Source organism: Cupressus sempervirens, chromosome 5 (assembly GCF_028749045.1).
Source record: "Cupressus sempervirens isolate cs-2001-9-10 chromosome 5, ASM2874904v1, whole genome shotgun sequence".
In the NCBI taxonomy this organism is placed as follows: domain Eukaryota; kingdom Viridiplantae; phylum Streptophyta; class Pinopsida; order Cupressales; family Cupressaceae; genus Cupressus; species Cupressus sempervirens.
Window position 1 is genome coordinate 138,219,513 of NC_143122.1, and position 20,254 is coordinate 138,239,766.

The window sequence follows — 20,254 nt, forward strand, 5'->3', positions numbered from 1 at the left end:
TTAAAAGGCTCTTTAGTAGATGTTGTAACCACTGGCAAATTTCCAATCGAGCCCAAGCGTGCCCTCAGTGCACCTTGTTTGATCTTATCCCTTTTAGACAAGTGCTCTTTCTCTAGTCCTCGCAGGTCAATGGTTACATGATAATCTAAAAATGGTTCTAGACCAAAAACTTCTTCATTTTCTTCAAGATTTATTCTTACCAGGCATTCCCCATCCATTCTTCTCACTATCCTGGATGTTGAGTCATTATTTTGGGCAATGGCCATGAGTAGGTCATAATCCATAAAACTGCCAGGAACCACTAGTTTTCCCAAATCAAAATTCCAAATGTTTCCATGGGGAGCAAGCAATTTTCTTTCTAAGAACCACTTCTTAAAAAGATGGAGCCATGTTTTAGTAGTGGTTGCATCCCTAACCCAATTATCTCTATCATACAACCCATCCGCAATCTTGAACCTAGGGTTCACAGAAATTAGCTTTTTCATTTGGGCAGACTCATTTGTAGACTCACGCAATAATTCAAGAAGGTCATGTATATTTTTACTTGCATAATCTACCTTTCCTGAGAAAACTTTCTTTGGAGGCATGTTTACTACTGACACAGAAATAATAGAACTCTTCATTGTCTAATGGATTCGAAGACTCACTTGGCTCTTCGTTATCCTTCTCGAAATTCTACAACAAATGGTAGATACTAAAAATCTTTTGCAATTTTGAATGTGCGAGGAACAATTCTTCAGCTGACTCTTAGCTCTTTGTAATTCTGAAATTCATTTGCATAGAGAAATGGCAAAATTTTGCAATATATCTCTAGTTCTGGTTCGCACGGGGAGCTTTCAATTTTCATAAATGATTTGTAAGGAGAAACTGGGTGGCACCACCTTCTAATTTTGAAAACACATCGTCGATTCTAAAAAATCCAACGATCTAGGAATAAAATCATGAGTGACTCATTTTCAATTTGCCAGGTTGGCAGTCAACCCAATCAAGTTTCTCCACATAAGCTTTTCCTTTCACTGCTGGCAACTTAATCTGGACCCACTGACGCTCATGGACAGGTGTCACACTCTCACTATGTCACTATGCATAAATATCAAGTAGCTTTTGTATGCAACATAGCAACCATCGTTGATGCATCTTGATCTAACGATGTATATTTTACAAGTGTTTTAATGCAACTGTGGTGGGTCCTCCTTATTTTCCTTTGGTCACCATGTCGCATGCACTAAAGATTGAGCAAGTCTTTATAGCGACATGGCACCCACCATTGATGCATCTTTGATCTGACGGCTCCAATCAACATGTATCCTTTTCTGAGTGTGGATCCACGTGGTATGTGACATCAGACCACTTTGACACGTTGGCATAGTCATTTATAATTGTTAACCCTTTTGGCGCTGCTTTTTAAAAACAGGTCCTAGCATTTTTTCTTTTCATGGGAGGTCGCCATGTCACTACCGACGAAATTCTCACAATTTCTAGTGGCGACATAGCAACCACCTTATTTTTTGAAGAAATGTGGCATCGTTAAGTAAGACATGTTCTTTCCACGGTACACTCTTTACTGCATCTAACACATCTGACATTACACAATGTTGACAAGGCTTATTGATGACAAACTTTGTGGCACCCGCCTTCAGTGTTGGCCCCGTCGTGTTTCACTTTTGCGGGAGGTTGCCATGTTGCTACCGACGAAATTCTTACAATTCTCAGTGGTGACATAGCAACCCCCGTGACTATGCAAAAATCCGACATCATAAAACAAAGCACGTTCTAACTAGCATCTTGTTTATTATGCCTGGCATTCCTGACATCTTGTCATGCCACCGAAAATCACAAATAGTAGTTAAAATTCTAGCACCCATCTTTTGGAATTGGGTCTCCTCGTGTTTCTGTTTTGCGATGGTCACCATGCCGCGAAGGGTAAAAACCTTACAATTTCCGGTGGCGACATAGCAACCATCGTTGCTCTAGGAAGATCTGACGGTGCGGGCGAAGCTCATTGAAACCATATCAAATATCAACTGGGTCCCAGTTGTAATGCTTACTTGGTCACTATGTCGCATGAAGTAAAAGGGGGCAAGTTTTTATAGCGACAAGACCACCACCGTAGATCTTAGAAAATCTGACGATAAGAAACATTTTTGGGAATTATGAAGCCAAAATGAAAATTCTTTAAACAGTTCCCGAAAAATATATACTTTCAAAAACTACCTTTCCCACTCTTTTTTTAAATGTAAAACATTTAACCTAAAGGGGTCGCTTAGAGCATTACCTTGGTTTGATTAGGGTTTTTGTTAGGGTTTACCAATTTTTGAAAATACCAAACCCTAATTTGCATATAAGAATAGAGACATTCATAGCAAAACATGATCAAGAAAACATAAGGCAAAAACATGACCAAACTCTCTTTTGACCATAATGATAGTATCTTTTAGTTTATTTCCTCCCTATGACCAGGGGATTGCTAGAAGTTTTGAGGGGCCCACTTTGGTCTGTCATTTTTGTTTTTGGTTAAAGCTGCTCAATAATTAGTAAGTTTCAACTTATTTCTTCTTAATGGTCAGAATATATATCTTGTTTGGTTCAAACTATGTATACAGCTAATTGAATCTTGCAAATCATATTAGGGAAACGAGGTGAAAATACTTGGGCTCATGTCATGAAAGTCGTGTAACTTTGGGCAGTGAAGTTCTAGCAAACTTGTAAGTGCTTCTTGGAAGAATGTTTGCAAGCTGTTCAAATGTCTAAAGGCTGAGACTGGTTGTAATACTCGTGGCATAACGAGTGTCTGGTCCATTTGGAGTACTCAGATGTTTTTGCTCACAATTTCTAGTATTTTTATCCACAAGGGGCTTTTCCACCGTATCTTGATACCCTTTCATGTCTAGTAAATTGATCTTATGCTTCCACCTTTATGATTTTTTTTAATGAATGGAACTGACTCAACAACTTCCAGGAGCAAGCAGGTTTTAGGACATTTGGATGGCAAATACACTGATGTTCTGCAAGGTAATCACCAAAAGTGAATCTTATTCATCTACATTTATAATTGTTTCCTGCTCTATCTTAATACTGTTGCAAATAATTCAGTTATTTGTTGCTCTCAAAATCAAACTCCTAACAAATTAAGTGGGGTAAAAAATATCCTTGGTATTTACAATTGGCTAGACAAGCAAATAAATGTTGAATGCGAAACAACGACACTCATAAGTTCTTTAAACTACTTGTGGCTTCGAAGAAAAATGACTACTATAAATTGAAATTGACAAACAAGCTGATTGTGTTGTAGAACTGGATTTTGTCAGATCTTTGCTTTCAAGGAATGCCAAGTCACCTGGACGGCAACATGTAGCCTCCCGATAGAGTTTTTCAGTCCCGTTGTCAATTACTGGTTTTATATAAATGCCTACTCCCAACTGAGAACTTTCACGGATGCATCTTTTCCTGCCTCCCACTCATTTAAACAATAAACCTGTGAAGAAACTAGTACCGCTGGCGATAAACTGTAGAAATTTTACATTGGGGAAAGGAAAGCTGGATTGAACTATTGATCAAAATGAAAATTTGGACGAAAGACACCTAAGTGCATCATGTCATAAGCAGAATAGGACTGAGACAACCGGAAATGGAAATTTTACATTCGGGACACAAAGGGCTGGATTGAAGTATTGATCAAAATGAAAATTTTGGATGAAAGACACCTAAGTAAAACATGACACAAGCAAAATTGGGATTAAGACAACCAGACATGGTCTATCTTGCTGTACCCAGTGTTCAAAGGAGAAGATAATAGATACAGACAGACGTGAGGTTCAACCTGTCTTCTACCATCACCAAGTCGCGTCACACTGTAGCCTTTGCCAAGTCAAGATAGTCCCCTATTGTCAGGTGAGACGTGATAATGAATTCAAAATCCAGAGGTTTTCTTGTCAACAGTTACTGTAAATTTTCTTTGGTTAAAACAGTGTTACTGGACTTCAACGAATGGCCTTTACTAAAGAGAAAACGCAACCTTGATGAAACCCTTACGAAGACTGCAAATAATTGATGGGAAAATTGATCGAAAGGCAAACAAATTAAAGCTCCAGAACAAGAATAACATACTGCCTAGAAAAATAGACAATGGCAGCTAGAAGACTAGCATGTCAATTCCAATGCATTGCTAAAATCATTTTCTCCTATGTTCACATAGGACATTAACTGAGGTGCAAAAACCAATTGTATAATATGCAGGGAAACTAAATAGAAACTGTATGCCAATAAACAGAAAAAAGAATTCGCATTTTGTTATTATATTTGCATAAGCACTTCAAACATTTCAGATGACTAATTCATTCAATGGAAGAGCATACACTTCAGGACTAAATGTCTGAACACATTTAGCAGCCATTTCTTTTCAGAAAATGAAGTGTTGCAATCCAATATCCCCATCTCACTTCTGACTAACTCCATTTTTACAATTATAAATTACTATTTAGGAATTGTCAATCGCTTCTTCAACCTTCACGAATAGTTACAAACGTTGAATTTCTCAACTTCAAGAATTGGCATCCCTCCCATTTGGAGGAATATAAATTCAAATGAAATTAAATATAGTTCCTCATTTAAAGGAACATAAATTCCAAAGTACATCAGAATCCACAAATCCTTGGCAAGGTTCATTCTTGCTCTCAATGTACAAAAGCTTCTGATACATCTCGTAACACTGGAGATAGCCCCAACCAGCTGTTCAGTCAAATAAGCTTTCTCACACTGCAAAATAAGTATTGATACAAGTTGTGATCTATCAAGAAATTAAACGTTCTACTCCAGACAGAGGACCACCTTGCAGGGATGTTACACGTGGTGATGCACCTCCATTGCTTACATTAATAATGAGTTGTGTCAGCCATCTTCTAGTTGTTGGATCCTCCTGCAAACAAGACAAGATTTAGTGAAAGCCATTTTGAAAACTTATATTAGAATTAAAAAAGATATTTCAGTTGGTAACAACATTAGAAGCAGAATATGCAGATACTGTGTAAGTAAATACTATATATAGCTAAAAGATGCATGCAGCCAAAACAACAAAGGTGCAGCAGCTTTAGCGGCACTTTTTCCTTTCAAAAATAGCATGGATTCTCAACACCTTAATTCAGTGATGAAAAAAAGGCCACAGCCGAAAAAAGGCATCTCATCATCATTTTTGCTGTCCAAGGCAAGCAAACCCTCCTAACCATCAAGCACACCATTTGCAACTATTTTTCTTCAAGGAGAGACGATTATAAGAGATTAAAAAGGCAAATTGGAAGCACAGTTAGCTTCACTGCTTTTCATTTTCTTTGTTTGATTAAAACATTTTACTTCATTTTCTGCCTCTAGGTCTAAAAAACACCCATGCTAATACTAAATAGTGTAATCAGATGCAAATTCCACAACACACGATTCTCACACCTTACTGTCAATTTTTCCTAATTTTTTCAGTATTCTCACTATTTTTGCATACCCAACTTATTACTTTTATTAATCCTCTTATGAAAATGTTTAGGATCTTTAGAACAGATTAAAGTTTTACTGATTTAAAATAAATATATATTAATTTTTAATAATTTCAGTTTTTTTTTAATTGATTAATTAATATGCCATACTTTCACTTTGCATGTGTAGGTTAATGTATAAATATATTACTCATCCTGCAGGAGCCAGAGGCCCTGCTTGAAAATATGGCTATAAAGGACTGGAACTTAGGTCAAATTATTGCATTAGATGCCAAAAAATATATCTTGGAGGCATAAACCAACTCAAATACCATCTTGCAGGCATTATTGATCATGACGTCATGGGTTGTCTTGGACCACCAAAGAAATAAAAGATTGAAGAGAAAAAATTGCAAAGGAGAGGGCAAATGAGGAAATTACAGCACCTATAGCTGCTTTTCAAGGTGCTACAGTCAACCTAGAATCAGATGAAGCAGCACCACAGGGCATAGTGGGCTCTCTTTGTGGTCCTCGTATTCTAAACAAATCCACCATCAATTCATCTGTTTCTAGTTGCATGCACCGACACCTACACACATGTCACGTAGTTTTTTTGTGCCCAGAAACACTCCTGGAGCACAACCCTCATTAGAAGCTACAGGTGGAAGGAAAATGGAGGTGCTTGAGCATGCAGACATTACACTTAATTTTTTGATTTAGGATGGCATGGTTTCAGAGTCCGAGTAGTCCAACTATGCCTTAAATTATAGTCTTGCAAACTTCAAGAATCAAATGATGAAGGGAATTACCATGTTGATAACCTTGAAAAAAAGTTGTATAAAGTTATTTAAAATGTTGAGCCATCCGCTAATGATACTGGAGTTGTGGGGTGCTGCAACCAAGAGATAATCCCTAATCAAATAACCTATGCAAGAGTAGGGGACTAAGAGGCTGCATAAAGAGAACAATAAACCAGTAAGGGAGATGGATGGAATTTATATGCCACATGTGAACTATCAAAGGACATTGATTGAGAATATTAAATCCTGGAGTTACCCAACCGGAGAACATGCCTAGCATACCTTGTGATAGGTTGGTCATCCTCAGTAGTCTAAGGTTCTATACAAAACAGATCTTCCTACTCCTACACCTGAAGACAAAGCTCATGCTCTAAAATATATTATAGCTGTTCAGTAAGTCCCAAGATGGGCATTAAAATCAACCACAGAGTGGCATTGCCTGAAAAAAAAATACTACTCACCATCAGTGTGAAGGATTTAAAATAATATCAAATTCCAAAATAGGCATCTAAATTGAATGGTAAAAGACTAAGGAGGAAAATCATTTCCAGAACAAACACCAACCGTAAACCAGTATTGTGCTGAAAGGCTGAGACCCATAAGTAGCTTGTATCTAGGGGAATACTAAGAGAAAGGAAGAACTATTAAAAGATAAGGCTAGGAGAAACAATATACCTCCCCTTGGAAAAAGCTTTCCCTCTCAATGCTTATTGTTGATGTGTAGATTAGTTGAAGAGTTATTCATAACTCTTATAATTATACTTATGTTATTTTATATATGAATTATTTGATAAAATTTTAAATATATATATATATTGTTATTCTAAATATAAAATTAAAACATAAGTTATGATTATATGTCCAACTCACATCAATATAAAAGATTAGAGCTTCACATCGATTTTAAATAACAAATTGGATTCACTTTATCAGGCGTCAGTATATAATAATGCAATCAACGGCGGTTGACTTTTGCTTAGTTACTGTTGTTAACAGTAGACACGTCTGATAGACGTGACTCAAGTATGAGTCACGGCTATCAGTCGTGACTCCTCATTAATTCGCCCTCACATTTATATGTGATATCGATCTCCTTTGCTGCAAAATACAGTGAACACATAATTACAATAAGTCTTCAAGTTATTATACAGCAGAAGGATTCCGAATATCAACTTTCAGTACATTGTAGTGCAGGAAAGAATTCATACCATCTTCAGTCTATTATTACATTCTGATCCTGAACAATATTCAGTATAATATAAGACTTAAGTCTGATACATTAACATGGTATCAGAGCAGGTTCCCTAACTGCCTGTGAGGCTTAAAGACTAATAAAAATGAAGAGTGAAGTTAAATGAACAAAATATCCTTTAAATCCCTTGTTGGGATGAAGTCGATGGACAAATGGAAATTTCCCTGTGTACGGGTCTGGCACTGCAATTTTTTGTCTACGGAGAAGAAAATCGACAAAAGGTAGATATGTACGTGGAATGAAGTGATTAAAAGAAGATTAATGTCTATTTGGGTGTAACTTGAGTGGTGAATGGGAATGGGAATGGACAACGTGAACCCTTCTCATCAACAGTCTTGATGTCATCGAACAATGGTTTTGGGAATTATAATTGCATGATAAATAATTGAAGATTGGACATTAAAAAGGCAAAATAGTGCAGATATAAAAAGCATACATGAATCTGCCTACAAACAACAGTGATGTAATTAGACACAAATTCTGGAGTCAATCCCTAGAGATAAAAGTATGATTTTGTAATCCTGCACCATACAGTGTCCCAGACAGCTTCACATTCAAACCATAAAACTGGTCTTCCTGTAATGTCCCAAATATGAAAAATGGCAAAATGGCAGATGTAACGACTTAAGAGGCAAATTCAGAGTTTTTTTTTGTTATCGAAATGGAGATACAATGCAATTGTTCTTCCAATGATTAGTATCTGTGGTGGAAGGTGCAGATAAAAGACAATGACTAGTACTAATCTCATCTCATCTGATACTATAGCTGAAACCTAAGTCACAAGGTTTGAGTTCGAGTTCGAGTTCGGGAACTATGAAATTCGGATGAAGTTCGACAAGGATAAAAATTCGAAAAAAAATTCGATATTAAATTCGCCTTATATATATATATATAATAGTATATCCAATAATTCATTTTTGTTCTTTATTCTGGTTTCTAAAAATTAAAATAATAGTAGTTTTTATTTTATAAAACATTAAACTTTGTAAACAAACTAAAATGAAATAGTATATCCAATAATTTATTTTTGTTCTTTATTTTGGTTTCTAAAAATTAAAATAATAGTAGTTTTTATTTTATAAAACATTAAAATTTGTAAACAAACTAAAATGAAAAATAATCAAATAATCAAATTTTAAATTTATTGACACATTAATGTAATAATAAATAAATTATATACTAGATATTAATATTGTATTTAGAGTTAATAAAGATAAATTTTATAATAATAAATAAACTTAAATCTTCTAATGTTAATAAGTAAATAAAAATAATAATAACATAAAATCAAATGTATCTTTAACATCCGAAAAAACCTAATATATTATTCTTCCCGTGAATAGCTCGAATGTTTTTTGCTGGATCGTTGTCTGCAACCAAAGTGAAGAAATAGCACATTACTGTGACGAAAGAGCACATTATTTACTGTTGTCAGAAGTTATTGTGGTCTGCGTGCAAAGAGACGACAATAGTGGCGACGGCAGCCCAAGCAGAGAAGACAATACTGGCGACGGCAGCCCAGGTCGAGAAGAGATAATAGATGCGACAACAGCTCATGCGGAGAACAGATAACAACAGTGGCGACGAAGCTCAGGCAGTGAAACCGATGGATATGTATTTCGGTGAACCAGAAGATTTTTCCTGGCTGTACGAACTTAATCCGAATTTATACGATTTTTTCTACTTTTTTCAAGGTTCGCCAAATTTCGAATCTGAAGCCGAAAATTCGGCGAACCTTGTGACTTAGGCTGAAACTGTTATGCTGTTCATTTAATAAGAATATGCTAATATTGTCAATGAGCATTCAATGAACTGTTATTTCTGTGATGTAAGATGTGATGGCTGCGAACAGACGCATGCTCTTATGTTGATGCTCTATACTCCGAGTCCTGTGTACGATGCAATTGTGATGGCACTGTTCTGAAGTTCCAGATCTTGTTATATTCTGAATTAATCAAGCTGACCAAGGCAAGCATAAAAATATCGTGTGGAATCGATATTAATAGAGCCACTGAATCAATCTTGCTTTGTAGAGGTTTGTCAAATTGATGTGGGATTACTGGGAATGTATTACCACTGTGGGCTCAAAGTCATCCAGGTATTCCAACCTTGAATCTCACCAATCAAATCAATATAGCATGATCCGTTGGTGTAAATGTGGTCACTGCCTTAGAGGATGCCTTCTAATATGATATATGCAATAGCAGAAGTCTTCATTCAATGTGTTGCTCGTTCTCCAACCATGTGTATGCAAATACTGGTGTGTGTATTTTGTCCAAATCAAACTCAATCCGCTGCACCACTCTCAATTTACTACCTTCAGTTCAAAAACATCACCAGTGCCAAGTATGATCAGGGTCCAACTTCACCAGAGAGGTGACAGATTTGAATTGTCATTGTGAATGGCAAATAATTAATAAATGTATGTAATTTCCCTTATAAGACACTACACATGGTTATCACTAAAATGGAGGAAGAGGGAGATTGATATTAAGAGGGAGATCTCACACTTCAATCAACCTTCAACAAAGGAGTGGGAGAAATTTGATGAAGAAAAGACCATGGAAGAAGGTCCTGTTAATAGTTGTTGAGATAATCCTCACTGTAAGGCATCATTATTGTGTCCTTGAGGATTAAGTCAAGACATCTCTTGAGGAGAAAGAATCTTTTAAATTGTTCAATGGCATAAGAGTGAGAATTTTACATTGTAGGAGGAAATATAATAGACAATGTTTCATTCCCACTTGAACCATCCTTAGTGAGGAGCTGATTCAAAAGAGGATCTAAGAAGACATTTTCAGATATAGACCTGCATGTAACAAGGATGCGTAGTTATGAAAGAAGATTGGAACATTAGGCATGCTACCAAATATTGTGCAGACTCAATCTTTATGATATTAGCTCCAAAGAAGTTGTGATCTAGGATTTACGAATCATCTGATGATTAGGTTGGGTAATGTGAGTTTCTTCAAACAAATATCCTTGATGATTGAAATTATGAGAGGGAGTCTGACAGTTCATTAGAGGCAACCTTGGAGAAAGAGAGGGAGCAGAAATTTTTTTTTAAATTAAAAATTAAAAACAAAAAATGCTTCAATCAAACTTTTGATAATATTGGTTCAGAAGGAGTAGACCTTGTTGATGGATTCAACACTAGTCAGAAACTATAACAGCTAAAGGACTATGATTCATGCCCGTGGCTATACAGCCACGAAAATGCACTTCCTTTACATTGCTTTTTGTAACTTTTCAAAAAAAATTCTCAGTCCTCTCCTTCGTAAGAAAGTGCATTTCCGTGGCTGTATAGACGTTGCCATGATTCATGGGATAAAATCTCATGTATGTAGGCTGGAAGGTTTTATGCTATCAGGATATCCATTGAACTAGGGAAGCATGACATGACTTGCTTCCAAGAAGTTAGAAGAATGATAACAGATTCGGAGGAAGTCTAACACTTCATCGGAGAGAACCTTGTGCTAAGAGGTCAAAAAATTTGATATCAAACTAAGAGGGAGAAACCTTATTCTCTGATATATTTATGGTGAATGTTGTGACAACACCACATGACAGTATTCGTGGAGACTTCATGTGAACTTTTGATGTCATTCATGTATGAGCCTATCCCCTGTGTACATCATGAAGAAGTGACGACTTCTAAATGATTATCACTTGTATAGGAGAAGTTGTAAAGTGACGTCCTTACAATAACTTGTAGCATAATTCTTTTTTGTGAAAGTGTTTCATGTAAGGGCCTTATCTTGTAAATCAAACAACTAGGCAGTTGATATCATTAATTTGATTATCTACAAGTTGTTTGTATAGATATATTTTCGGTACTTGGTGTATATCATGCCCTGATATTTTGATAGTCCATTACCACACTGAGCATTTGGTGATCATCATTAAGTTGATGTTTCTGATAGGCCATTGCTTTTGAGAGATTGGTGAATATCATGAAATTGATATTCTGATAGGCCAAACTCTCACATGTTACAATGTTTTATATTTGACATTGGATAAAAGAAATCTTCTGATCAAAGACTTCTTATTCATGTTTTCCTTACTAATCTAAGAGGGAGTGTTAAAGTGTAGATTAGTTAAAAGTTATTCATAACTCTTATAATTATACTTATGTTATTTTATATATGAATTATTTGATAAAAAAATTTAAATATATATATATATTGTTATTCTAAATATAAAATTAAAACATAAGTTATGATTATATGTCTAACTCACATCGATATAAAAGATTAGAGCTTCACGTCGATTTTAAATAACAAATTGGATTCACTTTATTGGGCGTCAATATATAATAATGCAATCAACGGCGGTTGACTTTTGCTTAGTTACTGTTGTTAACAGTAGACACGTCTGATAGACGTGACTCAAGTATGAGTCACGGCTATCAGTCGTGACTCCTCATTAATTCGCCCTCACATTTATATGTGATATCAATCTCCTTTTCTGTAAAATACGGTGAACACATAATTACAATAAGTCTTCAAGTTATTATACAGCAGAAGGATTCCGAATATCAACTTTTAGTACATTGTAGTGCAGGAAAGAATTCATACCATCTTCAGCCTATTATTACATTCTGATCCTGAACAATATTCAGTATAATATAAGACTTAAGTCTGATGCATTAACACTTATGACCTAAGAATGTTGTATACATTTTACATCCTCCTACCTAGCATGTAGTGAAAGTAAATGTTTTACAATTAGTGAGAAACTCTGCACTTATTCTGTTATGAAGAAGTCAAAATTGTCAATTAGGCAATGCTTTCTAATTTCACGAGCACCATTCCTTTGTCTATTTGTAAGTCATGTCGAATATAAGAAAACAAGAAGTATGTTTTGTTGGGTTCCAAAACTGATGCTCCACTTCCTAGAATCAAATCTCACTTGCAAGATAAGGGTTATTGTTATGCAAGTGAAATCAGCCATCTACAGATCCTAAAGGGTTAAAATCTGACTCTTGAGAGTGGATTATATCTCCTAAGCCTTGTTGAGCTTAGCTTATACTCAAAAAGGTGCTCATAAGGCTATGTCTAAACATGTATTAAACTCACATTAACTATAAAATCAATGAACATCTACACCCAAACCCAACTTCATATCTTAGTTGCAAAAACTATCACTAAACCAAGAAAAAATGGCTGCCTCGATAACCCCTATGTAGCTGATAACAATAAGCAATCATGACACACATGAGATAGATTCATTTGAGGAGCTCTCATGTACATAAATGTTAGTTATAATACAAAGTTGCATGGACATGGATTTTTCAAGACCCCCAATATGGATACAAGATACAGGATTTATTCATTAAAAAAGTACTAATATAACACAAATGTTTAAATTAATGGGTATACTTATTGTTATATAAATATATTGAAAGTTAGTTTTAATATTAAATAATTATAAATATACATATTTTTTATTATAGTTATCAACTATTTTATATTATAATACTTTTTAATTATTATAAATTTCTCTAATTATATAATAATATAATTTTTGATATATTTTCCCTCATAACCACAGTTTATAAAATAAAACACAAGCTATTAACATTTATTTAATATAATTTTAATTTTATAAAATATTAAAACAATTATCAAGAAAACTATTCAACTACCACTACACTACCTTTATTTTCTTTGCGAAAATTTTTAATTAGGTTTTTCAAATCATAGGTCCGTCAACTTACACATTATATTCAACTTATGTAATTCATTGGACAGATTCAACGCAATGTGGAATTTTATGGACTATACCCACAATTTCTAGTAATGCCAAAAGTAGGCAACAAAAGTCTACACGTAACACTCTTATAAAAAATCAAGAAAATGTGGATGAATTTGGCACATTAAAATAGGCTTTTTGAAGATGTGAAGTTATGGTATCCATGTTGTATTGATGTTATACCGTACTGAACTAAAACAAGCCAACAATGATTTGAAATTAAAATTCACAGACTCCCAACAAAGGATTATGAAACCATCAAGAGTTGGGTCATTGGCCTACTATAGGATCACATTCTAAAACAAGAAACAAGCAAGGAAAATCCCACAACCCTACCAAGGCACTTTGCATTCCACTTGCAAGCTTCAATCTTGGCATCAAACACATACTAAGAAGGTAAGAAGCCAAAAGGGATGTCAAATGTTTGCCAAGTGAAGGACTTAGAAGCTCAAAATCTCCATCACTAGCAATCAAGGTACCAAATGAACTAGCAACCTTGTCAAAAGCTTCGATGATTTCAATAACCATTAGAATCTCTAATACCATCCAACTTGCCTTGTGCGTCTTTCTCTTCATTTATTTCAACTTCCTTCTACCTCCCAAGTCACCTTGGTCATCATATTTTCACTTCACGGACACCCATATCAAAACTAGGAACTCATTGAAGGTTCACATGGTTTCAAGAACAATGGGAATTCTAACACACACTTTGCCTTGATCTTCTCTCTTCTTCTAGATCTTAGCCAGCGGTCGATAGTTCAATAGGCAACAAGAACCGATTTGCAACTTTGACCGTTCTTGTAATCATTAAAAGCCCCAAACAAACATTACTAAAAACTTTGCCAATGCATGCAAGATGTTGACACGAGCCAAGGAACAAAGAAGCCCTCAACAATTCTGATAGCTCGAGGTACAGTTGACAATGCCAATGGTGGTTCCAAGAACTAGCAAAGCTCCAACAAGTACTTACTTTTGGGCGTTTAACTTAGGTGGAAGACAAACCCAGTACTAAGTGAATTTTAGGTTTTTTTAGTTTTGAATAACTCACTAAGGACTTTCAGTGGGGGGAGAGAGAGGAGGTAGGGGGTGAGGGAGAGCTACACAGCCAATAGCACATTTTAACACGGTGACCCTTTGGAAATTCTTGAAACAATATCAATGAAGGATCACGAAATGACCATTTCATTAGGACACAAAAGGAAGAAACACAAGCAAAAAGGACGACACAAATTTGGGCAATATGTTCATTGCTTGAGGATTCTTGTAAAGGCTAGAATTTTAGGAAAAGTTTAACCATCAACCATAAATTAGCACTCCCTCTAGTGGCGGTTTGTCTGTTCTTTCATCTAATCTACACCACCAATAAGTTATCTTAGGCAAGAGAGAAGATATCCTTAGACTCTTTGATATTTAGGGAGCCCATACAAATAAAAGTGCACCTAAATAAAGAAAACTCTTTATGCAGTGAACAGAGAGTACACATTTGCAGTTTGTAGATATTTTGAAAGGAGTTTGAAAAAAAATAGGTTTCCATGAAAAGTATTATAAGAGATAAAATTAAATCCACAAAAAATAAATTGTTGTAGCACAGCTAAACAAAATGATAACGTCATATATTAAATTAACTCTTAGTTGCCAATTCAGGTCCAGGTCTGGATTCAGGCACGCGAATCAGATGCATGGATTTGTGAAAAAAAAATATCTCATTTTGATTCGTAAGGATTTGTGTTAGGTTTAGGAGGAAAAAATAAATTTAAAAAATAACTTTAGATGAAGTTGGACCAATTTATTATTAACTTGATACTTTGTTTGGAAACACATATTCCTTGACACTGAACAGCACATCGAGACCACAAACAAAAAAGAACCATGCTCACTTGAGAATATCTCTTTGAAAACCAAGTATCCACAAATGAAGCTTAAATACAAGTCAAGCATTTCTATGATTTAAATTATGTAGCCAAGCTGTTCACTACTTTTTCTCTGAGCATATTACAATTTAATAGACAATTTGCATATAAGAAATTACTCTACTGCAGATTAAAATAATCGGCAATAACCACATCAACAGGCAACCACAACTTTCCATGCATCCTAGGAATTCAGTACTGGAATCAAGACCTCTGTGGCAAACAATTACACCTATGTTATCACCAAACACTGTTGCTTCAATAAGAGTTAACAGCACAGGATAAAAATACAAATTTAAATAAGTTTTGGTATGATGTGACATGTACAAATGACTTCATAGAAACACAAGGAGAAAATAAGAAAATTGGCACAAGGACTAATCATCCTAGAAGGATTGTTGGCAGAAATTAAATCTCTGCATTCTGGTAAAGGAGCAAAACCACATACCCGTAGACAACTGCTAAAAGTTGCATCACGAAGGATATCAGGAAGACAATTCTTTAATGCTTCGCATGCCCTGTAATTATTAACAAATATAATAATGAAAATATTACTTCAGTGAACTTTGCTTTATCAGAAAATTTTTTAAAGATGTAACAAACAACAAAGAATGGAAGAACCCATTAACAAATTTGAATGACAAATGCAGCATGCATCATTTTCAAGAGGTAAACAGAACCAACTGATAAAATTAGAAAAAAAATATTACAAAAGCATCAATTATCATTCATATATATTATAAACGTTATATAATATATACAAAAGTACCAATAATTATATAATATTTTCCATTATACATATAGCCATATTAAGAAAAATTCAATGCTGAAATGTACTGATCATGTTTGTTACAGACATGACTGACTTTCAACCACAGACTATACAATATATAAGAAAGCCCCCACCTGGGTACTCCTTTTAACCAAGTTCAGATTAAGCTTACAGAAACAAAGCAAATCAATCTAACATTCTACCAACCAAGGCTCAAGCACAACAGCAACATCAGACATCTGTCAATGTAGAAAAGGCAGACTTGATATTTCCATTGTTATATATATATATATATATACACTTGACCAAATGCTTTGTTCATTTGGATGGAACAATAATGTAAAACAGCACACCCTAGATCACAAATGATGCCAGATAAACTGTGTTTGTCATGTGCCCCTCTCTGGTCCAGAATAATTGGTTATATTGTTTAAGTTTAACCTGGCAATTTATAAAGCAACTAAATACTATTATCACAATTAAAATAAAAGTTGTTTTTACACATTAGCATTGATCAACAGTATTTTCAAAAGCTTAAAGGATCAAATACTTGGAAGGAAAAGTAGGAACCAAGGGCCCAAATTGAAAAGAGACTGAAGCAACTATCCTCATTTGATCATCATAAATTCATTTGGTTCTTCCATTCTAGAGTTATTTTCATTTTACCATCCAAGACTTAAACCCAGGGCTGATTTCTGAGGACTGGGAGGATTGGAAACCCTCTTCGCTCTTCATCTCGAGAGATTAAGACAAAATCCTAGCCTTGTGCATTGGCAATTCATTATCAATTATCAGGGATTGCATGGCAGAGTGAATTGGAGAATTTGTCATAATAATCAGCTCAAGTTAATTGGTGACTGCAAGCACACAAAATTGGGATTTTCGAGCCAATATAACTTTGGAGTGCCCTGGAAGGATTTGAAGCTGGACTTCATCACAACTTGAGCATCATGTATACCAAGTTGATCACTGTACTTTCAGAGCAGATTATCATACTATTTGGAGTTAGAATTTGAATATACACTCATTCTCTGGAGATTATCCTCCCATCATTATCATAGCTGATTTTTGAGCCAAATTACAGTGATTTGATCACTGTTAAATCAGAAAAGCCATTATCATCTGTTTGTGATTTTGGCGCTGTGTTACCAGGGGACATGTTTCCGGCAAAATTTGACCCGTCCCTGTTTCCGGGACCTCCTGGAAACTCGGAAACTTCTGAAAACCTTTCCCTTGGCTGTCCCATAAAATCTAAGTTGCCGGTTTGTATTCCAGTATGGACGCAGGTTCCAGATTCAGGTTCGAAATTCAACCAATTTTTTTTTGGATTGGGATCGGATTCATTTTGGGTTCGTCCATAAAAAACATTTACTTTTTTTTTAAATGTGTCTGTGTGTATAACTACTATATAATGCAACAACAAATAATTCCATACACCACTCTGCTAATAGTAAAGAAATATAGCAAATTACACCACCATATCTATGTTTCAGTTCAAAAGGATATTAATTGCATCATTTAGCCATACATGCAACCTGATACACTTGTGTTCACATGCATGGGACATATTTGCATATCAAGGGTACAGTTTGAGAATGACAGGAATCATCAAAAGATAAGCGCAGTTATCTGATTTTTTATTTTGTATTGTTTAGAGGAATTCTAACCAGGCTAGATCTAAAGTTGAGATTCAAATTTTAAGCTCTATATTCAAAGGTGCTATTGTTTTTTTAAAGAAATTCCTCTATATTCATCAATTTGGATTTCACCTATTGTCAATTTGGATTACCTCTATAAGGAAGTTTTCATTTTCATTCACAAATGCATAAATGACATATGAACCATCTTTTTTGGCTTTTTTAGTAGTCACTTTTAAGGTTGGGAGGATCGAATATGCCAAATCAGGCAACAAACACACTTTTAAAAAGTAAAAAATATTCTTTTGAGATCAAATTTGGCTTGGGTTCGGCCGCTGGGCAGCGAATTCTTCAAAGTTTGCTCCAAATTCTGCCCAGGTTCCTCTGACAGAATTCGCACCGAATCTGTGGCTCTATAGGTGAATTTGGGGAGAATTTGACAAGAACCAGACTTTGTACAGAATTGAACCAGACTTTGAGGGTTGCTGGAGAGAATTTGGTAACTTAGCATAAAACTAATGTTTCAGTTGTGATAATTTGTTTTATTTCCAATCTCATGTGAAACACGAACATTATATGTCGAGGTTCTGTAATTTATATAAGCATGCTTTATTTATATTTTTATACAAATATTAAAAATTTCCCTATATTTTTTAAATTTTCTCTATTTTTATATAGTTGTTCTCACTGCTGTCCCCTGCTCCGAGGAAAAAAAATCCATCCAGGAAACCAATTTCCCTGTTTCCCCCATCCCCTCGTCCCGGAAACCTGGGGTAACATAGTTTTGGTGCAAGACAGGGGCACTGCTATCATCATTGCATTGCTGGAATGAAGGGCACAAAATATACTAAGTGCAGGGTGCCAACAACTGGTAAAAATCAGTTGTCAATCGCCTCCTTTCCTTTGTTAATTACAACAAATTTAAGGATCAATTAAACTGTTCATCATCTCAGCATCACAGTGCACCATTGTGCAGGCTGGTAACAAGTTTACAGTCCTACAGCACTACACCAAGTATATCAGCGATCAGGCAAAGTTTGATCATACACAACTCCATTAAGCACACATCAGTATCTTGTCCTCTGTCAACAAACTAAAAATTGCATGCGAGTAGAACTCTGACTTACAATCCTGAAATCAACAAGCTAAAAATTGCATGCGAGTAGAACTATGACTTACAATCCTGAAATCCAACTTATTTTGTAAAGTAAATTCGGATTGGATTTCTCCTAAAATTAGCATAATCAAAGTGGTGAATTCTATATGCATTTGGCTGTTCAAAAATCTCAATTTATAATATTCATATCCAGCCTTATAGTTAGTCGTAGTAGTTGTTCTTTTACATATTGTAGGTTCAATTAGTCAAAACAATCATAAAATCCAGAGTGCTTGTATCTTGTACTAAACTACAATGTTCTTAGTGGATGATTGTCTACTTTTCATGTTCAAAAGAAAACTACAAGATAGATTACCTCTCCCTTATAAATCCAATATTTGCATCTGAGTTTGTAAGTATCAAAAAAACAAAAGTGAATTCTTAGCTCTGGATCAGAAAATATATTCCACTCTTCAGATAGATTGAGATTGTCTGCATTATTTCTTATAATTCGGCATTATTATCCACAAATACATAGAGAACAAGTCAATCATTAGCTGTGTCACAGGGTTCGCCGCATTTCAGCCATGAGGTTCAAAATTCGGCGAACTTTAAAATGTCATAAAAAATTGTTAAAATCCACCCAAAATTCGTCTACATATACATCTGCTTGAAAAATATTTTTTTAGGGTCTTCTGTGTTTTCATTTTCTTTTCTGACACCAAGAGGTTTTATCTACGTTTATCTTCGGTCGTTATTTGTGTTTTATTGTCTCAGATGGGTGGGAAAAACTACCCACGGATGTGCAGGGGGTAATTTTGTGAATGCGATTCCATCCAACAAAGGATTTGTGATGCAGGAGCATCCAGAGGTATAAGGGCAATCCTGTGTCACCCAAAAAAATATACTTAGACTTAGTTTCTGTTTCATGTGTTTTCATTTTTGGATACCCATTTGGGTCAAATAAAGGTTCCAACTCTCACAGTTCCACTATCAGTGTTCGTGTAAATCCCAAAAAAATAGGAGTATGTAATTGAGCCATCATTTTGGTGAACTAGGAGGTGTAAATTGGCTAGACGAATGTAATTGTAATTTAGAGCATTCCAGAAAAAAAATCAGGTCAAAAGGCCCCACGGTTTGAAAGTTATTGCAGTTTTTCGGGTTTTGGAGACCTCCTAAGAATGCTTCAAAGTCAGGTTAGGGGCATTAAATGACCTCGAAAAGGGCCGAAAAATGGGGGACGAGCAAAGCTCGTCCATAGGGCTATAGAACACTTCAAGAGCTTTCCGGAAATGTAAACGGTTTGTCAATCAAAGCTACGGTTCAAAAGTTATGCCTCCCGGAAGTTCAGTTACCGTTTCTGGATTCTTCTAGATTTGCGCCGACTTCTAATGCAGCTTTTGGAGCCTTCTATTTGGTCGGTGGATGCCTACTAGCACTTTCTAGAATGTATTCCTAGTCCTTAACCCTCCGGGGTCTATTTAAGGAGATTCCTGGCATTGTAAAAGGCAGTTCGGAGTGGAGTTTGAGAGGAGGTACTAAAAGGAGAAATTATCTCCACATTTATGCTATTG

General features: G+C 35.3%; 1 protein-coding gene across 1 annotated transcript in view; it reads right to left on the reverse strand.

The window, feature by feature from the left end:
- Window positions 1–4,318: 4,318 nt before the first annotated feature.
- Window positions 4,319–20,254, reverse strand: part of LOC149554879 (uncharacterized) — a 98,247-nt gene continuing 82,311 nt past the window's right edge. Inside the window, exons 8-9 of the mRNA XM_089828883.1 lie at window positions 15,624–15,693; window positions 4,319–4,915 (exon numbers count right to left, since the gene is read on the reverse strand). Of these exons, the coding sequence (XP_089685009.1) occupies window positions 4,790–4,915; window positions 15,624–15,693 (196 nt within the window). The 3' untranslated portion in view covers window positions 4,319–4,789. The remainder of the gene's footprint in view (window positions 4,916–15,623; window positions 15,694–20,254) is intronic.